This window comes from Chlamydotis macqueenii, chromosome 1 (genome assembly GCF_036417535.1).
Source record: "Chlamydotis macqueenii isolate bChlMac1 chromosome 1, bChlMac1.mat, whole genome shotgun sequence".
Taxonomy (NCBI): Eukaryota; Metazoa; Chordata; class Aves; order Otidiformes; family Otididae; genus Chlamydotis; species Chlamydotis macqueenii.
This window is the reverse complement of record NC_141556.1, coordinates 79,991,230-80,013,836: the sequence shown is the minus strand read 5'-3', so window position 1 is coordinate 80,013,836 and position 22,607 is coordinate 79,991,230. Positions and strand designations below refer to the sequence as shown.

General features: G+C 45.6%; 2 protein-coding genes across 4 annotated transcripts in view; one reads left to right on the top strand and one right to left on the bottom strand.

The window, feature by feature from the left end:
• The window catches only part of BORCS5 (BLOC-1 related complex subunit 5), a 79,098-nt gene extending 68,868 nt beyond the window's left edge, over nt 1-10,230 (bottom strand). For 2 of the 3 annotated variants that reach the window (XM_086758127.1, XM_086758133.1), the window contains exons 1-2: nt 10,103-10,230; nt 9,186-9,329 (exon numbers count right to left, since the gene is read on the bottom strand). In XM_086758127.1, coding sequence (XP_086614253.1) covers nt 9,186-9,329; nt 10,103-10,160 — 202 coding nt within the window. In that variant the 5' untranslated portion in view covers nt 10,161-10,230. Of the gene's footprint in view, nt 1-1,634; nt 1,737-9,185; nt 9,330-10,102 lie in introns of all 3 variants that reach the window. The other variant, XM_086758120.1, reaches the window with a different exon arrangement.
• Nucleotides 10,231-16,102: 5,872 nt separating this feature from the next.
• On the top strand, nt 16,103-22,317 carry MANSC1 (MANSC domain containing 1). Its single transcript, XM_086756453.1, has 3 exons — nt 16,103-16,529; nt 17,382-17,522; nt 21,026-22,317. Exons 1-3 carry the CDS (start codon nt 16,310-16,312, stop codon nt 21,973-21,975), a joined length of 1,311 nt encoding a protein of 436 aa, XP_086612579.1. The 5' UTR covers nt 16,103-16,309; the 3' UTR covers nt 21,976-22,317.
• The last annotated feature ends 290 nt before the right edge of the window (nt 22,318-22,607 follow it).

The window sequence follows — 22,607 nt, the reverse complement described above, 5'->3', positions numbered from 1 at the left end:
TCAACATGCTGGAAGGGAGGGATGCCATCCAGAGGGATCTTGACAGGCTGGAGAGGTGGGCCCATGCCAACCTCATGAAGTTCAACCAGGCCAAGTGCAAGGTCCTGCACCTGGGTCATGGCAATCCCAGGCACAAATACAGGCTGGGCGGAGAATGGATTGAGAGCAGCCCTGAGGAGAAGGACTTGGGAGTGCTGGTGGATGAGAAGCTCAACATGAGCCGGCAATGGGCCGTCCTTGTGGCCCAGGCGGCCAACCACATCCTGGGCTGCATCAAGAGGAGCGGGGCCAGCAGGTCGAGGGAGGTGATTCTCCCCCTCTACTCTGCCCTGGTGAGACCCCACCTGGAGTACTGTGTCCAGTTCTGGAGCCCCCAACATAAGAAGGACATGGACCAGTTGGAGAAGGTCCAGAGGAGGGCCACAAAGATGATAAGAGGGCTGGAGCACCTCTCTTATGAGGACAGGCTGAGAGAGTTGGGGCTGTTCAGCCTGGGGAAGAGAAGGCTCCGGGGAGACCTGATAGCGGTCTTCCAGTACCTCAAGGGGGCCTACAAGAAAGATGGGGAGAGGCTGTTCAGTAGGGCCCTGTTGTGATAGGACAAGGGGTAATGGTTTTAAAATAAAGGGAAGTAGATTTAGATTGGATATTAGGAAAAAATTTTTTACAATGAGAGTTGTAGAACACTGGAACAGGTTGCTTAGAGAGGTGGTGGATGCCCCATCCCTGGAAACGTTCAAGGCCAGGTTGGATGAGGCTCTGAGCAACCTGATCTAGTCAGGGATGTCCCTGCTCCTTGCAGGGGGGTTGGACTAGATGACCTTTGAAGGTCCCTTCCAACTCTAACCATTCTATGATTCTATATTGATGTTTTTCAGATAGGTAGTTTTCTAACTGAAAAGTGACCTCATCCAAAAAATTATACAGGGAAAAACAATCTCCTGAGCTTGCCTAACACAAGCTTATGTTTCCCGTGACTGAAGAACAACAGAAGATTGGCACAGCAACACAAGTTTTGCCACTGTTCTCTCTCAGGAAATTTCTCAGTATCTCTCTAAGCTTCTCTGCTGAAGATGTGCACCAGGTATAATAAAAATACTATTGCCAATTTTTCACTTCACACAGATTTGTCTTGCAATTCTGCCACTGAACTTTGGTCTCCTTGTTACACTACTGACCGATAAACTGTACCCTGTGATTCTTCAGGGTAAAGGCCTCGGTTTTTGCTTCGCGAAATACCCTTCTTGATAAATAATCAAGCAATGTAAATATGCATAATGAGCAGCATGGTAAGGAAAGACCTCAGTGGGTTATCCATAATCTATTAATTTACTTCTAATTCATGCCTGGTAGATGTTTGCTTAACATGTCCTTAAAAACATTAAGGACAGAAACACCACAACCCTACTGAGCAACCTCTTCCAGTGCTTTGCTATTCTTACAAAAACAGCTGTAGTATGTTTAGGACAATAATTCAGTTATAACGGGCTAGGGGGTGCTAATGAGCTCCATGCAAAAACCTCCATACGGCTACAAGCTACAATATGCACCCCAGTATGTTTGACAGACAAAGGAAAGGAGCGCACCACAAGTAACTTGCCGTAGGTCTGCAGAGAAGCCACCTCTCTCCTCACCTGGGAATGCAGATGAGCCTGAAGTAAGAGCCTCAGTGTCCCTTGCTAACTTCACTTTTCTCAGCGCTGGAGGGATCAGGAGCTTCTCTGATAGAAGACATCCTGCATATGATGGCAAATGCAATTAGTAGTCTCAGCACAGGACCTATCCTGAACTGTTCATAAGCCACAGTCTCCAGTTACACATCAGCACACTGCCTAATACACAGAAATGATCCGTGCTGTCAAGGGAACTTGCATACAACAAGCCTAAGACTGCCAGACAAACAAAACAAGAAGTATGCCAAGGCCACAGGCCACAGGCCAAGCAGGGATCAGTAGCAGCTTCAACAATTAACTACCTAGCATAAAAATTATTTCTTTCATTTAATTAATATTTCCTCCACAGATAAGTCAGAACACAGACAGGGCTGCTGAATTATCTCTAAATAACAAGCCCATATTCAGTGGATGCATGGTACACATAGCATCCTTAATCAGTCGGTACCACTTATGCTTGCAAGGGATGCTACCACCATATTGGCAACTGCTTCCTCCAAATGAGGAGAAAAGGGCAAGGAAATTGGCAGCATAAAAGAATTCCCAGTATTTACAGAGGACTGGTTATCAAACTTTGTTTTAAATTACTGAGGGTGTTGGTTTAGATACAAATGTGTTAACTGTAATGTACAAGAACATCCATCTAGAGAAAAGTCAATTTTCCCTACACTGCCACCTGGGGAGCAGTCCTAGCAGACTGGGATGCAGGCCGCCAAATCAAATGTATTAAAAAAGCATCTGCCATCAGGATGTTCAACCAAACAGACCAGCTGAGGAGGAGCCAGAAGGCATCTGCCTGGCACAGAGTGGATTCCAGTTTTCATTTCTTAAGTCACCTAAGTTACCACCTGGGCACGAACTTGTCTTCCTAAACTCTGAGAAGACATTGTCCCTAACAGAGTACAATCAGTAGCAACAGAAAATAGTCCATCACCTTGGAGAAACCCAGAACATTAAAGCAAGAGGAAAAAAAGCACAACCACACCACACAGCTAAGATAAAAGGCCCTACATGCAGAGCTAGTTTCCACAGTGAAGAGACGCATTCAGGAAGCATCACTTTGGGCAGACAACCCAGGCACATCCCAAGAACAGATAAATCATGTTTTACTAGCAGTAGCTACTTCACAACCTACATTGCAGAGCCCTCTGTATGATACCATTATTAGACACAGAGGGAACAGGCAATTAAAGCTAATTCTTTCAACATCATTACCAACACAGTATCAAGATGTAACAAAGTCAAAAGACTTGAGTAAATTTACCATGCTGCTACTGAAAAGATGCTAATCTAATGCTCTGGGTTCCTTCTTCACCTCCACTCCTGTCAGTTACCAGACACCAACTCAAGCTCACCAACCCAGAATGGAACTAACCAGTAAAAGGTAGGTCTTCTACCAAAGAGCCAAACAAATACCAGTGCCAGAGCAACAGGGAGACATGCTCACACAGCCAGAAGCAAAAGCAGCAAGGAGTAAGTCCCCCATTCAACAGAGGCAAGCTGCCAGCCTGGGCATTCAAAGAACTACTGAGCAACCAGCACCAAATACAAGAAACTGAAAGTAATTCTTACACAGTGTGAAGAACTGGTTTCCAAAACAAGAATAATTTCTCTTCCATACCTGTGCCTTACTTGAATTTTTAGCAACAAACTAAACAGAATTCAACTTGAAAGTTACCATTTTCTATACAAGCCACGGGCTACAAAAACACCTTGGGTTTCAGATGTTCCAGAAGCATCTCTTGATAAATCAACAAGACCATTCATTAAGACATTCCCTTTTCAAAAACCTGGTTAGAGTCTGCAAGTCTGTCAATAGACACAAGTAGCCCAGTAACATTAACAGATCACCAGATTTGGAAATAAGAAGAGACAGAGTTCAAAATTAACAACAGACAGAGCTCGGCCAGCAGAAGCAGAAAGTCACTGCCATTCTGGTAGCTTCTGCAAGCCAGTTTGGATGTCTCAAATGCTCACAACACCACCAGGGTGACCAGAACCACCATGAAACGAGATTGGAAAGCAAACTAATAACAAAATCCTATGGGGACAGGAGGAGGCACAGTAATGCAAAGAAGTTTCTGCTGCTCACATACTGCCTTTGCAGTGAGACAGTAACCTCTGCTTCTTTTGCTTCTTAACGCTTAAGAACTTTCACTAGTACAGAATTTTAGTTATAAGTAAGAATATTAAAAAAAAAAAAAAAAGCTTTCAGAGGACAAATACACATTATAAGACACAGACAAACTTTTTACCAGGGCCCATAGCAACAGGACAAGGGACAATGGTTTTAAACTCAAAGATGGGACATATGGAAGAAATTTTTTTTATTATGAGGGTGGTAAAACACTACAACAGATTGCCCAGAGAAGCTGCAGATGCCCCACCATGGGAAGTGTTCAAGGTCAAGTTGGATATGGCTTTGAGCAACCTGATCTAATGGAAGATGTCCCTGCCCATGGCAGGGGAGTTGGATTAGATGATCTTTAAAGGTTGCTTCCAACCCAAACCATTCCATGGTTCTGCGATTCCATTCTAGACTTCATTTGTTTCAAATTTCTATTTTAGATACGTGCCTGGAAGAAGGATTGCTGCTTGAAAATCTTTTGGTCACCATCATACAGACAAGTCCATTTCTTTAATGTACCATTTTGTATCTTGAGTTTCCAAAACAAATGACCAACCTGACATTAAATACTGTCAGGAACCACTGATGGAGCCTAGAATCTATTTCTGACACAGTTTCTGCTAAGTACCTAAGAAGTAACAAGACTTTTCTTCTAATACAAACTTTGGAATCTTTTGCTTTTCATTTAACCCACTGGTAATGAAAGTTAAATCATTTTTCCTGCAGGAAGACTTAGTCACAAATGGATATCAATTACACTGGCTTCCTTCAAAAAACCCCCACAAGATTTACTTTGTCTTATGAAATCTAGAGCATGCCACTTATAAGACAGCTGCCCAAAACAGAACCCTAGATATACACACTCGCACCTCACCCATGTCCTGCTCCCTTTCTCAGAACTAATCATTCAAGGAAAGTCAGATTGTCGGTCTCAACCCATTTTAATTTGATTGTTAAATTAACTGATACAGCAGCCTAAGTTTTTGTTCCTACCATCAAGCTCCTAACATTTTGTTTGCTTTAGGTCTTGCTGACCTTGGCACAGAATAGGAATTATATTTGTTGGATGACTAGTTCTCAAACAGTTTCTCCTATATGACTAACATGCACCAACAGGTCCTTTATACCTATACGTCTTTTTTATTTACCATAATAATTCACTACTACCAGGAAGACAGACTTTGTAACAATGTTTAATTCCTTCACCCCACCCATCTTACTTCAATTACCAAGAAAAACTGCATTTTAAAAAATCCAACGAAACATTCACCCTTTGCTTTTCAACCCTGTCCACTGCTTCTTCACTTAACTGTGCTCATTAATCATTCCTAATTTAATGCTCTTGTTTTCAGGTTGGCCCACCTGTTGGTAAAGGTGCTCTAATCACACCTGGTTAAGTGGATTCCATCTCTTGCCAGCAGCTCTCAGTCCTCAGAGAGGATCCCCTGCTCATAAAAGCCAAATTCGTGGTCAGAGGTGATTCTTTACAGACCCAGTAAGAGCCTTTCTGAGAAAAATCTCACACTGTGGCACCTTATCAAGCTTCCGTAGTCATGACTGTACAGAAAACTGCATTTTTAGTTTTTTTCCAAACGCTTTCATAAGATGGGCTACTTTGTTTATAAGCTACAAAAGCATCCCCATTTTGGATTACTCAGAGAAGATTACTTTGATTTTATGCACAGCTGGTGATGACTTCATGCTATGAAGAGACTGCAAGAATCAGGGACACTGAACAGACAGAAGCTTCATTTTCATGCAAATATCCTCAGGAAGCAGCATAAAGGAAAGAAAGAGCACATCATGTTTTGTTCTGTATTGTTTACAAAGAGGTCTCCACAGGGAATGTTTGAGACCAGGGAGAAGGTTCGAGACTTCCTCTGTTGCTCCCAGGAGTCTAGATTATACACTTTCCTCCCACGTTAAAAAAAAAAAAAAAAAAAAAAAAAAGATAAATAAATAAATTATCGTTTCATCAAGCAGTGAAGTTCTCTCCTAGCATTTCTACTAGAAGGTGGGGGTTTTTTTTTGCATTCAGGGAAAAAAGTATGCATACATGACCTCTTTGTACCCCAAACATATAGCAGCTTCTGGAGAACAACAATCAGGCACTTCACTCCCAGGTTTACTCCCTAAGAGTAGTTTTTCTCTCCTCTCAGTTTGGGTGGGATTGGGATTTGACATTCACAAATGGCAATACAACAAGCATCGCCTGGAATGCTCTCCTAAACCCACCGCATGTGGGGCACTCTCCCCTTTCTGTCCACATGAACATAGCACTGGAGGAGATAGTCCCTGGCATTAAGGACAGAAAAAGACACTCCAGTTCTTGACTCACCATAGTAGGTGCTACACAAGCTCTTCAAGATAATAGCGCCTGCCCCACCGAACAGCTACGTCCAGCAGGTTCCAACACTGGAATCAGCAAAAGCTTAAATGCTGACCCCTCTCAAACACTGCTTATTATGCATGCTCAGTAAATGTCAGTACTTTGAAGGCAGCAAACATTACTCAGAAGGACCCTCCATAATCATAGCTGTAACTCTGAGGTGCAATTTTTGACGCAGAAGTCAAGGAAAACCTAATACGAAAGATGTAACAGACACGACACTGGCATTTTCTTCCAACAGAGGGTGTACAATGCTAAAGACATCCAGCTTCATTGATCATAAGCTCAACTCAATATGGTTAGGAGAGACTAGTGCTTCGGCTCTTAAGTGCTTTGTCTCTCAAGAATATGCAGTCTCTTCACAACCATGTGCTTCACCAGACCATTAACCTAACTGTTAGGCTTCCTCTGAGACTTAAAAGCAAAATAAAATCCTGTGGCTTTGCCTCGCCAAGGAGAAACTGAAAAGAAAAATGAAGCTCACAAGGGCTATGAGTTCATGTCTTCAGCTCTCCAAACTGGCTGATCACAAGACACAAGTTTTTTAGGATTAACTCCTAAAAGATCTACAGTATCCTTCTTCATCCATTCCAGGAACAGTGTCTTGCATTTTAAGAATCAGATAAGAGACCAGTCCAAAACAGAACAGCTTCTTGAACAGGCCTGTGGCACACCTGGGGTCTCTCAAGACTCAACAGCCCACGCTGCTTCCTGTAGTGAACACAAGCATCACAGCCCTGTTTAAGCAACAAGAAGTATCCGAGGCTGAAAAAGCTGTTCACAAAAGTAAACGTGATTAAGCATGCAATACTCCTGAGCAGTCACCAGATGTCACCACATCTCAAGAGACTCAAAGAAACTTAGCAGGCCAACCGACAGAAACAGAAAACAAAGTTTCTATCATACATACACAGCTTCAGGTCTGAAGTAAGACCTGCAAAAGCATCTCTGTGACCAAAACGACTTCCCATCAAACAGCTTAACGCAGCATGTTTAAGAGCTAAAGGACTTGGACTGGCCATCTAAGGCAGTGCCTTCCAACCTTTCCATCTCAGCAACATAGCTGCTGCTACCTCCGCTTTTCTCACTTCCCACCTCAAGCCCTGTATCCTTGCTCCTCAGTCATCTACAGGAACATTGCCTCTGGAAGCGATCATCAGCCCCGCTTCCCAGGACTTCTACAGTTCTTGTGCAACCCTGGTTTTCTCACCACAGTTTGAGGCTAAGTGGAACTGAAACTCTTTGTCATCATACACAACTTTGGTGCCAGATGTTAACGCACCTTTTAAATTTACTCTCTCAGACTAGAACTTTCTTATTTCTTTTGTGGAGTTGGGTTCCAGCATTTACATCCTAAAGTGCCACTGGCAAGATCCTGGTTCTGCCTTCTGTACAAGGCAGGACTCAGGCAAAGCATGTTCTGCCCACAGGTAATGACCCAGTCTGCTGCTGACACGAACACTTGCACCAACATCGGCAATCTTACAGTCCATTCTAAAATGGCAGTGAAAGCGTCAGGAATAGGTCGAATACAGATTTCTACAACGTCATCCACGGTAAAGTTTAAAAAAAAAAAAAAAAATAGTATAATCAACACACACACTCTCCTTGGTCAAGAAGAACTGCAGTATCAGCCCCCAAAATATCCATGTTTCCTTTTCTCAATTAGTGGTCTCCCTTTCTGCTGGAAACCGTAGTCAGTGCTGTGCACTGCTAGGCCTCTGTCTAGCAGTACTCAATAAAATGCCAAGCATTTGGCCCATTGGGCTATCATAGTGTCCACTAGTTCTAGTCATGCTCCAGGGTCCTCGTGCAGTAGACACACACACACACACTCCCCCCCCAAAAAAAGTGGAGTTCCTGTCCAGAAGGTAACATCATGATGCTACATCACCTCTAGAGATGCCTGCAGGGCAAAGTGGCTGCCACATCTTCCCAGCAGCCAAGCATGAATAAGTGACACTGAGACCAGTAGTGCCTCAGCTGTACAAGACCACATCACTTCTTCCAGTAGCAGGGAGGGCTCAACATCCCAGCTCCTTCCTCTCTGTCACAGCAGGCCTACAAGACACAAGCAAGTGCTGCAGCCACTGTACACATGCACAGCAGGCCTCGAACTTTCAAAAAAAAAAAAAAAATTGCCCGAGTGTCCACTACACAGCACATTCACACAAGTTTGCTGACCCACACTGTTCCAGCAAGAGGAGCCCAGGAGCTGGCTGCTTTTACCAAATCCATTCATGCAGGCTGCTCCAGACATCTTCCTTCCTAAGGGACTTTCGGACACTAAGGACACTCGAGTCTACAGAAAAAGAGGTAGCTAGAAGCCAGGCCACAAAATGCACAGTTTTTGGTAAACTCTAGGTTTGACAACTCTGATTTAAATCTTCCCTTTAAACAGAATAGAAGGAACAAAGAATGGGCACAGACAAGGTGAGAATTTACTAAGTCCACGGATACAAAGGGATGTTGTCAACACAAGGCTTAAGGACTCATGCAAGCCCTAGTCTACTCCTGCACCCCACGCCCAAAAACAAGAACAAAATCTGCCCTAGGTTGGAAACCCTCACAAGATATCTTGATTTCAAGCAACTGAATCCATACACCGGTAGCTAGGACTTAAAGAGAGTAATGCACAGATGTTTTTAACAGCAGAACTGGAGACTGCAGTCCATTATACCTCAGAATGCAATGCAGCATCTCTCATCAACACTTGGCACAGGGCAAGCTGGCATGCTTGGAGTGGTACTGTCTCCACAGCAGACGGCTCCACTGCAGAGAACATTACTAGCACATCCCTAAATGTGTTTGACACCGTTTAGAAGGTTAGGAGTAATTATGAAAGAACAAAATAAAGTAAGGTCTAAAACAAATGGTTAGTGAAAAATATAGGCAGAAATGTGAACATCAGTAGGAACCTCAGGACACACTCCATCAGGTAAAAAAAAAAAAAAAAAAAGGTGTCTTTGTAAACACAGTAAGAACAATCACTTACCTTTCAAAAGGGGCTGGAAAGTTGGAATTTCCTGCAGTTTTATGACATCTGGATCATTGCTGACATTCCGGGAGGACTGTGTTCCCGGCGCTACCACCACAATGTCATCCATTTTTGCCCGTTGCTTGGCTGGCGACGGAGATGCTGGAAGGATATGGGGAGGGGGAACGATCAAACAGGATGATTCCATCAGAATTTAACTCTAAGCCAATGTTACCATGTTTAACACAGCAGAGGTACATTTTTTTACAGTATGAACACATCTCTGAGACCACTCAAGGACGGTACTCTCCCTTCACATCTGCTCTCTGCGAATCTTCACAGCAATTATGAAGCAAATTTTTTTCAGAATCAGGTAACAGCCGATGAAAGACGCGTTGCCTTCCACCTCCAAGGATAATCCGACATGCTTTTTGTTTAATGATGAAGGTAAAAACACCAAACGCGGCGTATTTGTCAGCATCCCACTGCAGCGAGGCTCTTGTATGTCATTAGGTATCTTCACAGGAAGGGCTCGGTTCAGCAGATTAATTTCAAGTACATTCGGGACACTTGTTTCAGCTATCGGTCATCGGGAGACAACCACACCACTGACACCCTCCTCCTCCTCACTCTCCCCCGAGCTCTGCGCCCTGCTCCCTCCCTCCTCGCCCGCCGCAGAAGGGCCGGGCGCCGCCAGCTGCCGCCTCGCACAGCAACACCGCTTCCTTTCTCCACAGCAACCGCCCCCGCCCCCGCCACCGCCGCGCCAGGCCCCTGCAGCGGGGCCCTGCGCCGCCACGGAACCGCACCCGCCGCCGCCCACCCCCGCAGGCACCAGGAGGGACGGGGAGCCCCGCTCCCGGGACCCTCGCCCTCCCGGCCACCGCCCGCCAACGGGCGGCCCCCTCCCGCCCCGCAGCGCCACGGCCACCGACCTGAGGCGCTGGGCTGGCCCGGGCGGCTCTCGGCCTCCGCGCTCTGCTCCGCTCCCATGGCGGCGCCGGCTGCCTCCTCCCCCGCCTCCTGCAGCGCGGCGGGCAGCGCCGCTCCGGCGGCCGCCGCCACCGCCGCCCGCCGACGGGGCTTCCGGCTGCGCCGGCCGGCGTCTGCGCCCGGGTCACGGGCAGGCCCCGCCCGGCGCGGCGCGGCAGGCGGGGCTCCGCTGAGAGGCGGAGGCCGCAGCGGCCGGGGAGGGAGAGGGGCTGGGCTGGGCTGAGCTGAGCTGAGCTGAGCTGAGCTGAGCTGAGCTGAGCTGAGCTGAGGGCGGGCCGGCGGCTGTGGGGCGGGAGGCCTTTCCCCTCCGCCCCACCGGCCTGCAGGTGCTTGGGGACCGGGCCCTCGGCTCAGCCCTGCTGGAAGCCGCCCCGCCGAAGCGGGGGCAGAGCGCACGGGGGGCTAAAACAGGGCTTGTGTATTTTTTTAATTACAGATATAAATTTTTCTGTCCTAAGGCAAACCCGCCAAACCCCACAGTGCTGGGCCTGCGTCCCAAACTGCCCAATAAGGGCACCCCCGGCAGGGCCACGCAGTTCTCCCGTGGCTGGCGTGGCGGGCTCGTGGACATCGACTCCCCCAAAACTGCAGCCCCTTGTCTACCCTGAAACTGCCATCCGGCTGCCTTTATTCTTGTGCCTGGAGCTCAGTAAAAGCAGCCCGGACCAAAAGTCCACAGGCAACTCAGGTTAAGCAAAACAAAGAAACAAAACAATTTTTAAAAAGTGAAAAAGAGAAGGAAACACTTACTATTTTCATATTTGACAGTCAAATCAGCAAGCAAACCACACAATTGTCTCTGACAGAAGAATGGACTATAAATACGGAACAGTGTGTGCTGGCTTCCAAACAAGCCTGTTGTCCCCTCACACACAATGCCCAGCATCATCGAAAGCTCTGCGCTGGCCTCAGCGTTGTTTCTCTTGGCTGCCATTGCTAATTGCCGCCAAAGTTTAATTTAACACAAAAATAATGCTTCTATGTTGTGGGAACTGCACCTCAAAACTGTTACCAAGATCAGGGCTATGGGAAGGCAATCCCAATCCAACACCACCTTTTGCTAGCTGTAGGCAATATTTTGTGCTTTTGTAACCTAATAATAGACCTTTCTTTCCACTGCCTGAACAACTGCTTGGTTTCTGCCAAAATAACAAATAAATAGTGTGAATGCAATGTAATTATTTGGGGGGAAGAATATACTATTGTTGGTGCAATTCAGTTTACAAACTTGAGTTCCTAATCTGCGATATGGGCACGCGTGGTTAAAGTCACAGCCGTCAGTAGTCTGACTGGGTTTTAAGGAAGGACTGACACTGTTTAAAGGTAAATGCAGTGTTGGAAGATGAAGTTGTCATGGCTTAACCCCAGCCAAAAACTAAGCCCCACACAGCCGCTCGCTCACTCCCCGCCCCGGTTGGGATGGGGGAGAGAATCAGAAGAGTAAAAGCGAGAAAATGCGTGGGTTGAGATAAAGACAGTTTAATAAGTAAAGCAAAAGCCACGTACACAAGCAAAGCAAAACAAGGAATTTGTTCACTACTGCCCATCAGCCGGCGGGTGGTCAGCCATCTCCGGGAAGGCAGGGCTCCATCCACACGTAATGGTTACTTGGGAAGACAAAATGCCATCACTCCAAACGTCCCCCTCCTTCCTTCTTCTTCCCCCAGCTTTACATGCTGAGCATGGAGTTGTATGGTGTGGAATATCCCTTTGGCCAGTTGGGGTCAGCTGTCCCTGCTATGTCCCCTCCCAACTCCTTGTGCACCCCAGCCCACTCTCCGGTGGGGCGGGTTGAGAAGCAGAAAAGGCCTTGACTCTGTGTAACCACTGCTCAGCAATAACAAAAACATCTCTGCATTATGAACGCTATTTTCTGCACAAATCCAATATATTGTCCTATACCAGCTACTGTGACAAAAATTAACTCTATCCCAACCAAAACCAGCACAAAAGTGCATGATGTCTGCAGGACTACAGCGTAACCAGTGCTTGCTATAAGGTCATTTGATGTATCCATCAGTCTCGGACAAATTTTAAAATTAGCTGCATTTAACTTCAATTTGTGTCCTTTCCACTTCTCTATAACGGACTTCTTGCTCCTCTCTGAAGTGTTTTAATTTATTATTGTGAAAGTGTGAATTTGTGGTATATCACCACCCTGGAAGAGTTTTAATTTACCTATCAACCAACATATGTGTCTACCACGTGGAATTTTATCACTGAAAACATCATTAAAACAAAGGTATATTTTAATGTGTTAGTTGTGTAAGGGAATTCTTTATTTTGCCTCTAATGTGGATATAACACAAGTCTTCTGCATTGTCCTGCAGACGCTAACTAAATAAACAGTGTACAGTTTTATGTATCTACATTAGAGTATATAAATCTGATGTTTGTATGTCCCTGACCCAAGCAACTTAAAGGCCTTGGCAAATATTTTATATCCTTTCTTATCAGTTTCATTTTTCCTTTATGACTTACTCTGTATATTCAGTGCTTGACATAAGTGGATTATTTGAAACTGGCTGGTATATGGTGATGAGTGGCGTTCCTCAGGGGTCGGTATTGGGACCAGCCCTGTTTAACATCTTTGTTGGCAACATGGACAGCCGGATAGAGTGCACCTTCAGCAGGTTCACCAACAACACCAAGCTGTGTGGTGTGGTTGGCACACTGGAGGGAAGGGATGCCATCCCGAGGAACCTTGACAGGCTGGAGAGGTGGGCTCGTGCAAACCTCATGAAGTTCAACCAGGCCAAGTGCAAGGTCCTGCACATGGGTTGGGGCAATCTCAAGCACAAATGCAGATTGGGTGGAGAATGGATTGAAAACAGTCCTGAGCAGGAGTTTGGAATGCTGGTGCCCAAGAAGCTCAACATGAGCTAGCAATGTGTCCTTGCAGCCCAAAAGACCAGCCGCATTCTGGGCTCCATCGAAAGAAGCATGGCCAGCAGATTGAGGGAGGTGATTCTGCCCCTTTGCTCTGCTCTTGTGAGACCCCATCTGGAGTACTGCATCCAGCTCTGGAGCCCCCAACATAAGAAGGATGTGGACCAGCTAGAGTGAGTCCAGAGAAGGGCCACGAAGATGATAAAAGGGCTGGAGCACCTCTCCTGTGAGGAGAGGCTGAAAGATTTGGGGCTGTTCAGCCTGGAGAAGAGGAGGCTCCAGGGAGACCTTGTAGCAGTCTTCCAGTACCTAATGGAGGCTCATGAGAAAGACAGGCGGAAACTCTTTAGCAGGGCCTGTTGTGATAGGACAAGAAGTAATGGTTTTAAACTAAAACAAGGTAGATTTAGACTAGATATAAGGAACATTTTTTTTTACAGTGAGGGTGGAACACTGGAACAGGTTGCTTAGAGAGGTGGTAGATTCCTGGAAACATTCAAGGCCAGGTTGGACGGGACCCAGCAAGCAACCTGATCTGGTTAAAGATGTCCCTGCTTCTTGCAGGGAGGTTGAACTAGATGACCTTTGAAGGTCCCTTCCAACCTCAACTATTCTATGATTCTCTGATTCTGTATTAAATATGTAGCTGCAGGTTCCTCAGAAGGGCCTGGCTAGGGCTTAAGGCAGAAGCTGTGCATGGGGGTAGCATGACACAGGAACAGCCCTTACCTACCTGTCCCTGTATCAGGGGTGTCAGTCCCGATTAGATGGGCACAGTCCCCTTGGCCTCATTGCTGCCACCAAGGAAGATGAGTCAGGAGTCACGCTCCTGAACGCTCCAATCACTGGTTTACAGTGATTAGTTTGGGGGCAAGGGATTTAACTACATGTGACTCTATGTGAGTGTGAATACCCACAAATATACTTACATATGTATACTCAAAGTTCCTTTTATCTGTCCCCAGGTGTTTCATCCTGTAAGTGCCAGCTCCCAAGTAGAGAGGTGCTCTACAGAGGTAGGGCAACACCTTTAGCGACTTAGCATCGTGACACAGGGCTGATACAGTCCTGCTGTCCTCCCTACTCTTGGCCTCCCTCCCTTCCCAGCTCAGTGAGGAGGGAAGCACAGCAGCTGCTGAGCAAGGCTAGCTCTCTCCTAGCCAGCGGCAGTGGTTTCTGCATGTGTTTTGCTGGACCTTGGCTTCCCTGTACCTCAGCAGCCTGACTGGGTTGCATCTGCTCTCCCCAGGCAGGGTGAGTGCCTGCGCTGCAAAGAAGAGGTAGGAAGGGGGAAAAAAAGCAGCGGTGGCTGGACAGAGGCAATCATGTCATCCCATAGTACCTCTTTTGCTCTGCCCATATTATATATCATATCAGCCCTTTCTTATTCCCATAACCATCTGCGCCTGTCTCAACACAATAGTCTCCATGCAGGTCTCCACATTCGCTATCATTCCCGTACCCCAACAGCCCTAACCATTAGTGCTATCCCAACAGTCTCGGTGAAGAACTATGTTCTTTACCCTCCAGTTACGATGACTCCAGCCAGACCTTCAGCCTTTTTTTTTTTTTGAGCTTCTTTCAGCTCAGCGTCTCGCACCACCACTATGTAAGCAAAGGTAGGTGGCAGCCACGACTTTGCCTAACACATAGCAGAGGTGATGTCTGTGCTTGCTTTTAGTGTTCATTCCATTAGTTCATTCACTGTGTGATACGGTTAATAGGTGACACCTTAAATGTTCACGTTATCTTACAGCTTTTTCTTTTAACAGTAAAAATAAATTTACCAGTGTACCAAAAGAGAGAAACCTGGCTAGAAATAAACATTTTCTTAAACAAGTGCAGCTAAAAATAAAAAAAAAAAAAAAAACCTGCCAGGAATCGGAGAATTGCAACAAAACATTAGGAGTTGCCCCAAATTGTCCATTTGATGTGAAATGAGATGACGGGCTGTCTCTTACAACACTCACATCCAAATAAAAGCCTACACCCAGCTGTACTAACAAAGGAGATGGACAGGGCGTGAAGAACAAGTCCCTTGGCGTGGGTCCATGGTGTCAGGCACCGCGCAGGGCAGGCAGCAGGGAAGCGTGAAGCAGGATGTGCCCCCGCTGCCGCCGGCACCGCACCCCTTCCAGGGAAGGATCTCAGAGAAGCGAGAAATCTCACCTCAATTTAAGTTTCTGTCTTTAAAGCAGACAGCAGGTGTCTGCCAGAGATGCAGTCAGTCTCCCTGTTTTCATTATTCTACTCTAACCATTAGAGTATGTAAAATAACTTGCCATTTGGTATCCCTTCACCCCCTAAAATGTCTTTTATTTACAGACAGCTGTATTATTTTAAGTAGGATGCACGATGAGAGATCGGAAAAAGAAGGCAAAGATCCTACAATCCTTTTATTCCTTGCACTCGTTACTCTCTCAGCCACTTTTGCTCTGAAACACTGCTCCCTAAAAACGAAGAAAAAAAAAATTAAAAGAGGAAATGAAAAATTTCCAAGGAAAAATATTTGTTAAGCAAGTGAATGCACTAAGGCTGTTGGGGGAAGGACGGCAAAGGCGCCGGTCAGTGTTCCCAGTAGACGAGCTCGTCCGGCCGGCTCCCATTCCGCAAACGCCCAGTGCCCGGCTCCGGTTTGGGCAGGGCTCCTCAGGTGGCAGAGAGACGCTTACTCAGGCGTCGAAGCCGGCGCACGGCGGTTTAGAGCGGGGTACGCCTATTCATCGCTGTCCTTACAGCCCGGGCAGGCGGCTCTCGGTGGGACAGCAGACGGGGCAGGCCGCCAGCAAAACCACATCCCCGCCGCCTCGGCCGCGACGAGCTCCCCCCCCGACCCCCCCGCCCCCGGGCGGTTTTTTCTTTGCGCCTGACGCTCGGGAGCAGTCCCCGGCGCTGGAGAGCGGCTGATGGGACGGGGCGCGGAGCCTCCACCGGGCCGGCAGGAGGGCGGGCAGGGGGGCGGACAAGGCGGGCAGGCAGGCGGGTTGGCCCCCCCCACCCCCTCCCCGGGCTCCTCCTCCCGGACGTGCCGGGCGGCCGGGGCGCGAGGTGTTTCCCGCCGGTGCTTTCCCGCCACTGGACGGCGAGGGGAGTTGGGGGGGGGGGGCTGCCCTAAAGTGCCCCCAGAAACGCAGCAGAGGAGGCACCTCGGCGGCAGCGCTTCGGGAAGCTCGCCGCGAAATCCGGTTGCTGGCCGAGGAGGGGTCCGGGACGTTTGTGGTGAGACGACGACCCCACCAGCCCCGCGAAAGAGCCCGACCATGTCTGCCGGTGGCGGCCGGTGGCCGGTTTGCCTGCTGGTGGTCACCTGCGTGATGGCCGGACCGCCCCCCAGTCAAGAGTGCTCGGCGGAGAAAATGGAACATGCCATCATCGATATAAACTTGTCTCTGGCCAGAGGCATCAGAGGGGCAGAGCCCGTGTACGCCCCGGGCCCAGAGGCTTGCGTTCGCACCTGCTGCTCGGGGGAAAAGCTGTCAGGTAACCGGCTCCTCTTCCGTCTCTCCTGCTGCTGGGCTCCAGCACTTGGGAAATGACTTCTGAAAGCTGCCTGGGACAGGGGTGTTTTCGGTATTCCGCACAGAAACGTGAATTTGCATCCTTTCATTCACGCTGCAGCTGGTAGCAGCTTGCGGCTGCAATTCTGTTTTGCCAGGTGCGGTGTTAGATCTCAATGCAAGACCTCAGAGTGTTCGGGAAAACAGCGGTAGTTTTAAATGTTAAAACCTCTCAGACCCCCGAACTCTTAAGATGCGTAAGCTGTATTTAGTGGGCGTGCTATAAAGTAACTGACATTTTGCACTACTTTTAATTTCAGCCAAAAATAAGAGTGCTTACCTTTCTCTGAGACAGCTGGTTAGCATCGGGCTCTTGCAGCAGTAAGAGAGACAGCAGTAAGTAGAAATGACAGTGGTAAAAGTCACCCCCCAAGGAGCAAGGAGCCAAGAGATTCCTGGGATGTGATGGGAAAAGTGTAGAAATAATTTACTTCCCCATGAGTATGTCAAGGAGACTTTCAGATTTATCAGGATTTGTAAGTGAGAAATTATTATTTAAAGTGGTGCCAGTGTGCTACGGATGAGGGGACGAGGAGGGATTAGACTCATTGTTTCCCTGAGTCTATCTGTACAGGAAGAGGAAGGTGTGACCTTTTGTGTACTGGCCCTGGGCCATTCTTTTGCAGTCCTGGGTTGTTTTTCCTGTAGGAATGTTATATGTTAGTACTTTTCCTCTTACTTACATGAGGAAAAACTAATTTAACAGACCAGAGCTTATGATCAAGATGTTATAAAAGTTCTTAGTGCTCAAATGTGTATATGTCATGTTTTGCAGGAGACAAGAAATGTAATTTGATGATTTTTGATGCTCGAAGGACAAGCACACATCCAAACTGCTACCTTTTCTACTGCCCTAGCACAGAGGCTTGTCCAATGAAACCTGCGACAGGATTTGTGAGCTACAAGATAACTAGAGGTAAATAATAGTAAATGCCACTGATCCCCATGCTTGACGACCTTTGCACCTGTGACTTTTCAGTAGTGACCAGAAAATTTTGGGGGGTTGCTTTTTTAGTAAAATGTTCTAAGTCAAGCACTGTCATTTGAGAATGCTGCTCTTTTGCGTTGTGGGAGATGGATGGGCAGGTGCATGGTGAGCTCCTGTGTGGGCCCAGGTTCCTGGTTGGAATAACATCCCGACCCTTATGAAATCCCTTCACATTAGATTCAGAACTCCTCATAATTTTCCCTTGCTTAAAACAAAAAGAAGTGGCTTCCATCTTGATATATGCAAGAAGGAAGATTTCCTGTATATAACACCGAAGAGTATTGCTGAAAGCAATGGAAATGCAGTGCTCTTGTAGCTGTCCGCATAATCAAAGGATCCACGCTACGCGGATGAATACCATGTACATGCAGGCAAAAACACTGAGCAAGTGTTGGGCAAGCCTTAGAGCACCGGTGTGATGCTACCCAGTAATTGGCAATAGTAATAATTGTTTTTTGCTTTCAATTAGGGAACCTGAAGCACAGATGCAAATAGACTAAGCTCAAAGCTTTATGGCATGTAGGCTGCACAGTCAGAAATTTATCGCTATCTGTCATGTGCTGTGGGATTTTTAATAGCAAGTCTTACTTGTTGACTGACATTGACTTGCACCAGACCTATTTGAACAGCTCAGATAAGAAACTGATAATTAGACTGTCCTCCTGCCAAGAGTTCACCAGGTGGTTTCAGTGTGGCTGCCAGAGAGAGCAGAAATATCATATTTCCAGAGACTGAACTTCTGCTGAAAAAGATAACTTTTCCAAGAGGAACTATGCAAGGAGTGACAGCAGGATACGTAGAAAGATTATTCACATAATGTTACCAAATATTTTTGGGCAAGCACAACCACACAGGAATTGGGCAGAAGCAATGTGCAACAAATGAATTGCATGCCTGTAAAATTATTGTTAGAACTATTATTTTCTCAAGTTCTTTCTCCCTTAGAAGAATGTAGGCGTTTCAAGCAAAGAAACAGATACAATAGGGCTTGTGCTTTCCTCCTGCATGTAGTGTAATGCTCAGTTACCAACTTGATTGCATATACCATCTGTCTTTCAACTTGCATTTTTTAGCTTCTGTGAACACTGGATTATGGAAATATTATGCTATCTTATTTACCTTATGTTCCTAATAAGTTTTCAAAGGTAGCATCTGAGTGGTGTTGGTACTGACAAACATTTCCAGCTCTGTTTTTTCACATGAGAATCTGCGTGTGGTTACACTGAAAACCAAACTAAAAGATACTCTACTGGTAATAAAGCAACCTAAAATACTGATGCTATGTTAGTAATGAGATTTTGTTTTTCTTTTTTTTTTAACTGTTCTTGTGGCTTGGTAACTAATGGAAACAACACATGGTTCAGGAAGTAAAACATTTTCTGGTCCCAGTCACAAAGAGCTATTGCTGAAAAGAAAAAACATTTCTGATTTCTACTCTTCATGTACTACTGTGGTGTTTGCCTTTTCCACGGCATGAAGATACTGGTGGGTTCTAGCAAAGTGTGCTCAGGAGGTGCTTAGTTTGTTTTTAAGAGTAACAACCATGAAGTTTGGTTTCTAGTGCAACTTACTGGATTTTGGTTTTTTTTAATCTTTTTGGAGGTTGACTTGTGTAGTTCCCTTGTTCTTTCTTACCAGCAAATGCGTCTGTCCTAGTACCCCAGCTGTACCCCACATGTGACAGTTTTTGGCAATTGCATTTGAGAGCTTTTAATCTAAAATGGAGACAAAGAATACTGTAAAATCAATGTTTGTGGCTGAAAATGTGAAGTAGAGTTAGTGCAGGCATTTAATTAATCTGACTGCTGCAGAGTAGCAGTGATATTGAACTCCTGCGTGGGAGTTGTCAGGTGGCCTCCATGTGCTCCCTCCACCCATTCTTTAAACGCTGTGTGCATGCTCCGTACTTTTCTAAGCTGTTGCCCCGGCGAGCAAACTCAAGATGACATAGCATGCTGCAAGTGCTTTGTAGCTGTCACACTACATCCACTGTTTGCTTAAACACATCACTGGGGAGCATCCGTGGGAGTGCATCAGGAAAAAGTGAGCTGGGAACTGACTCTGTGGTGGTGGCAGGCCATTTCTTCGCTGGTGTGGAAATGCGTCCAGAAGTGCAGAAGCAGCTGAGAGTTTGGGTGTCTTTGACCATATGGTTTCTGATTCTTTAATAACTGAACATTTCGTTATTTAAAGCCACTCTCTAAAAGCAGAGTATAACTTTTCTCTAAGTCAGACCTTGTGGTTGGAGTCCATTATATCTATTTAGGATTTTACTTTGCCAACAAGCTGGTGGCTGACTGGAAGGTTAAGATAAAAACTGGTGCTTATGATTCAAGTGAAGTATTTGCTGTGCTCTTGCTTAAAGCATTGCCAGTGTTTTGGTTTGTCGTTTTTAGGGGGTTGTTTTTTGGGGTTTTTTTTTGCATTTAATTTTTTTTGGTGGCATCTTAACGCTTGGAAATATATATCAAAACAGCAGTCAAGTAGGCGTCTTTGCATGTGCAATAAAACTGAAATAAATCCAGCCCTTTAGATAAGAGTTCCTACTTGAGGAAAAAAATTTACAACAATGAACATGTCGTGGACATTTGTTATTTATTTCAGTTCCGATGAAGTTAACAAACCTCTTTGTTTCTATTGAAAAAGAGGTGAGTGAGAGTCAGAACTACTTGAGAGGAGTTCCCTTTTAAATGTTCTGTGCGGCAACTGAATGATAGCAATTATATATATATACACACGCGCGTGCACATATATTATCTATGGTGTGCGTATTATATATGTGTATATATAAAATACACAGACATTATATATAACATATATAATATATACACACATACATATCTCATATATATACATATGTGTATATACACACATATATGTATACATATATGTATATATACTAATATATTATATATATGCGTGTATATATATAAAATCTGAATGATAACAGCCAGTCTTCCCAAGAGCTCGTGCTCACCCAAAGTCTCTGTAATACCTGTGTAGAATCAGGTAGCTGCTTAGATTATCAATTGTGTGGAATTTGTGGCACATAACACTGTCACTCTGCTTCGATATTTTATTAAATAACATCACCCACCTGGTTTGCAAGCAATACATATCAGCTTTTGGAGAAATGATCAAATGCAGTTTGCTTCTTGTGGAGGCCTTCACTGGAAATGCCTCGGAGACTCTTGGAGCAGCATCTTTCTTCTAGCATGGCAGTAGGAGCTCAGGTGTTTCCTACCAATCAGTATGCATATAAGATGGTCTATAAAATGGGGATATTATTGCCATGTTGCATCATAAGACAATTTTTAATGTGAATTGAGTTGTATCAAACAATCACAGACTGCTTGGATATTACAAGAAAGCCTGTGGTAGTCAAAAATAGATTTAATAATTAAATACTGGTATTTGCTTTCTGTTTCCAGACACTTATACCCTGGAGGATACATCTATCAAAACTGAGGACTTCTCCTTGAATGGGCATTCTTTATCTTCAGATGCTGGAACCTTTATTTCTCACAGTCAGACTAGCCATCAGAATCATACTGCTGCTTTGCAACAATCTGTCTTTCACCAGGCACCTGAACTCCTGAACCACATGGCCAACCATTTAGGCAACAGTGAATTTCATACAGTTTTTCCTGAATCTCAAAGGGCAAAACATCCTGAGAGCTTAGACGCCATCCCAAGCCAGAAAGTAATGAACCTGAAGTCAAATATGTCTTCTGCTGTTCAAATTGAAAACCCCTCTGCTGTTACTCCTCTGCCTACAAGTAGCACCAGACTGGAATCTCGTACAACCTCTCTGCCTACTGGTGGTGCTAAACCTACTGCTGTCACCACCACAACCACAGCTGCCTTTCCGCCTACTGTGAACACTAGAGCTAAACCTGGTATCCCTGCCACCACCATCGCTGTTACTCATGTTCCTCTTTCCAGTCCCACAACTTCTGCTTCTACTTCAACAACCAACGGGGTGACCACAAATTCCAGATCTGCTACTGCCCCTTCAGAGCTGAGAACTCCAGCCATCCCTCCTGAGCCAACAATTGTCTCTTCCAACGATACCAGCCATGTTACCCTCCCCTCTTCAGGTTTTGCTCTGTCTACTAGTGTTTCCCCCACGGCTTCCCAAAGTGACCCTCAGGGTTATGACCCATCTGATTCAGAAAGCTACCTGCCAGAGAGTGTTCTGAGAGGGAAAGGTGTTGTTCAGTTGGGAGAAAAAAGCAGCCTTGTAGCGGCTTTGCTTTTTGGGGTGATATTCTTGTTACTAGTTATTGCACTAACGGGGAAGAAAATACATGAATCTCTTCAGAAGAGACGTTATACCAGGCTGGATTACTTGATCAATGGCATGTATGCTGATGTATGATGGGGAGAGGGAATAAGATTTTGAGGAGGTTCTCATCTTTGAGAGCACAACTCGGAAATGGAACAGTAGATACTGAAATCTCAGAAGAGGATGTATTCCTTTTTTGGCCACTGACGGGAAAGTGGCAGATGGTTTTGGTGGTGAAGAGAACTGCTTTTTCTACGCTGAACTGCAATGTCTATCATTTTTGATTTATTACTAAATCCGGAAAATAAACACTAAAATCCAAGTTAAGCTAAGAAGGTCTTATATTTAAGGAGAAAAAGCATTTGAAGAGCTTAATCTGTACTGTGACAAGATTAGTGGAATAGAAGTACACCTAATAAATTGAGTACCTGTGCAGCGTGTGAGTGTTTTCAATGCTATTTGCACCCAACTGCCCTCGTGTTACATGACTGTCTGGCAATCCTGTTTACTCTGTCTGTAGCCTTAAAGGAGTACTTAGCAGTAGAGCCTTGCATTCAAATGTTTTTAGGTACAAACAGTAAAAATTGTAGAACACATACATAGTTGGCTTAGTTTTCATTAGCTGCATATAGTTTCTGGATATATATGGGGGTTTTTGGTTTTGTTTTGTTTTTTTTTTTTTCTGACAGATCACAAGCTATCCTTAAAACCCCATGCTGCAAATT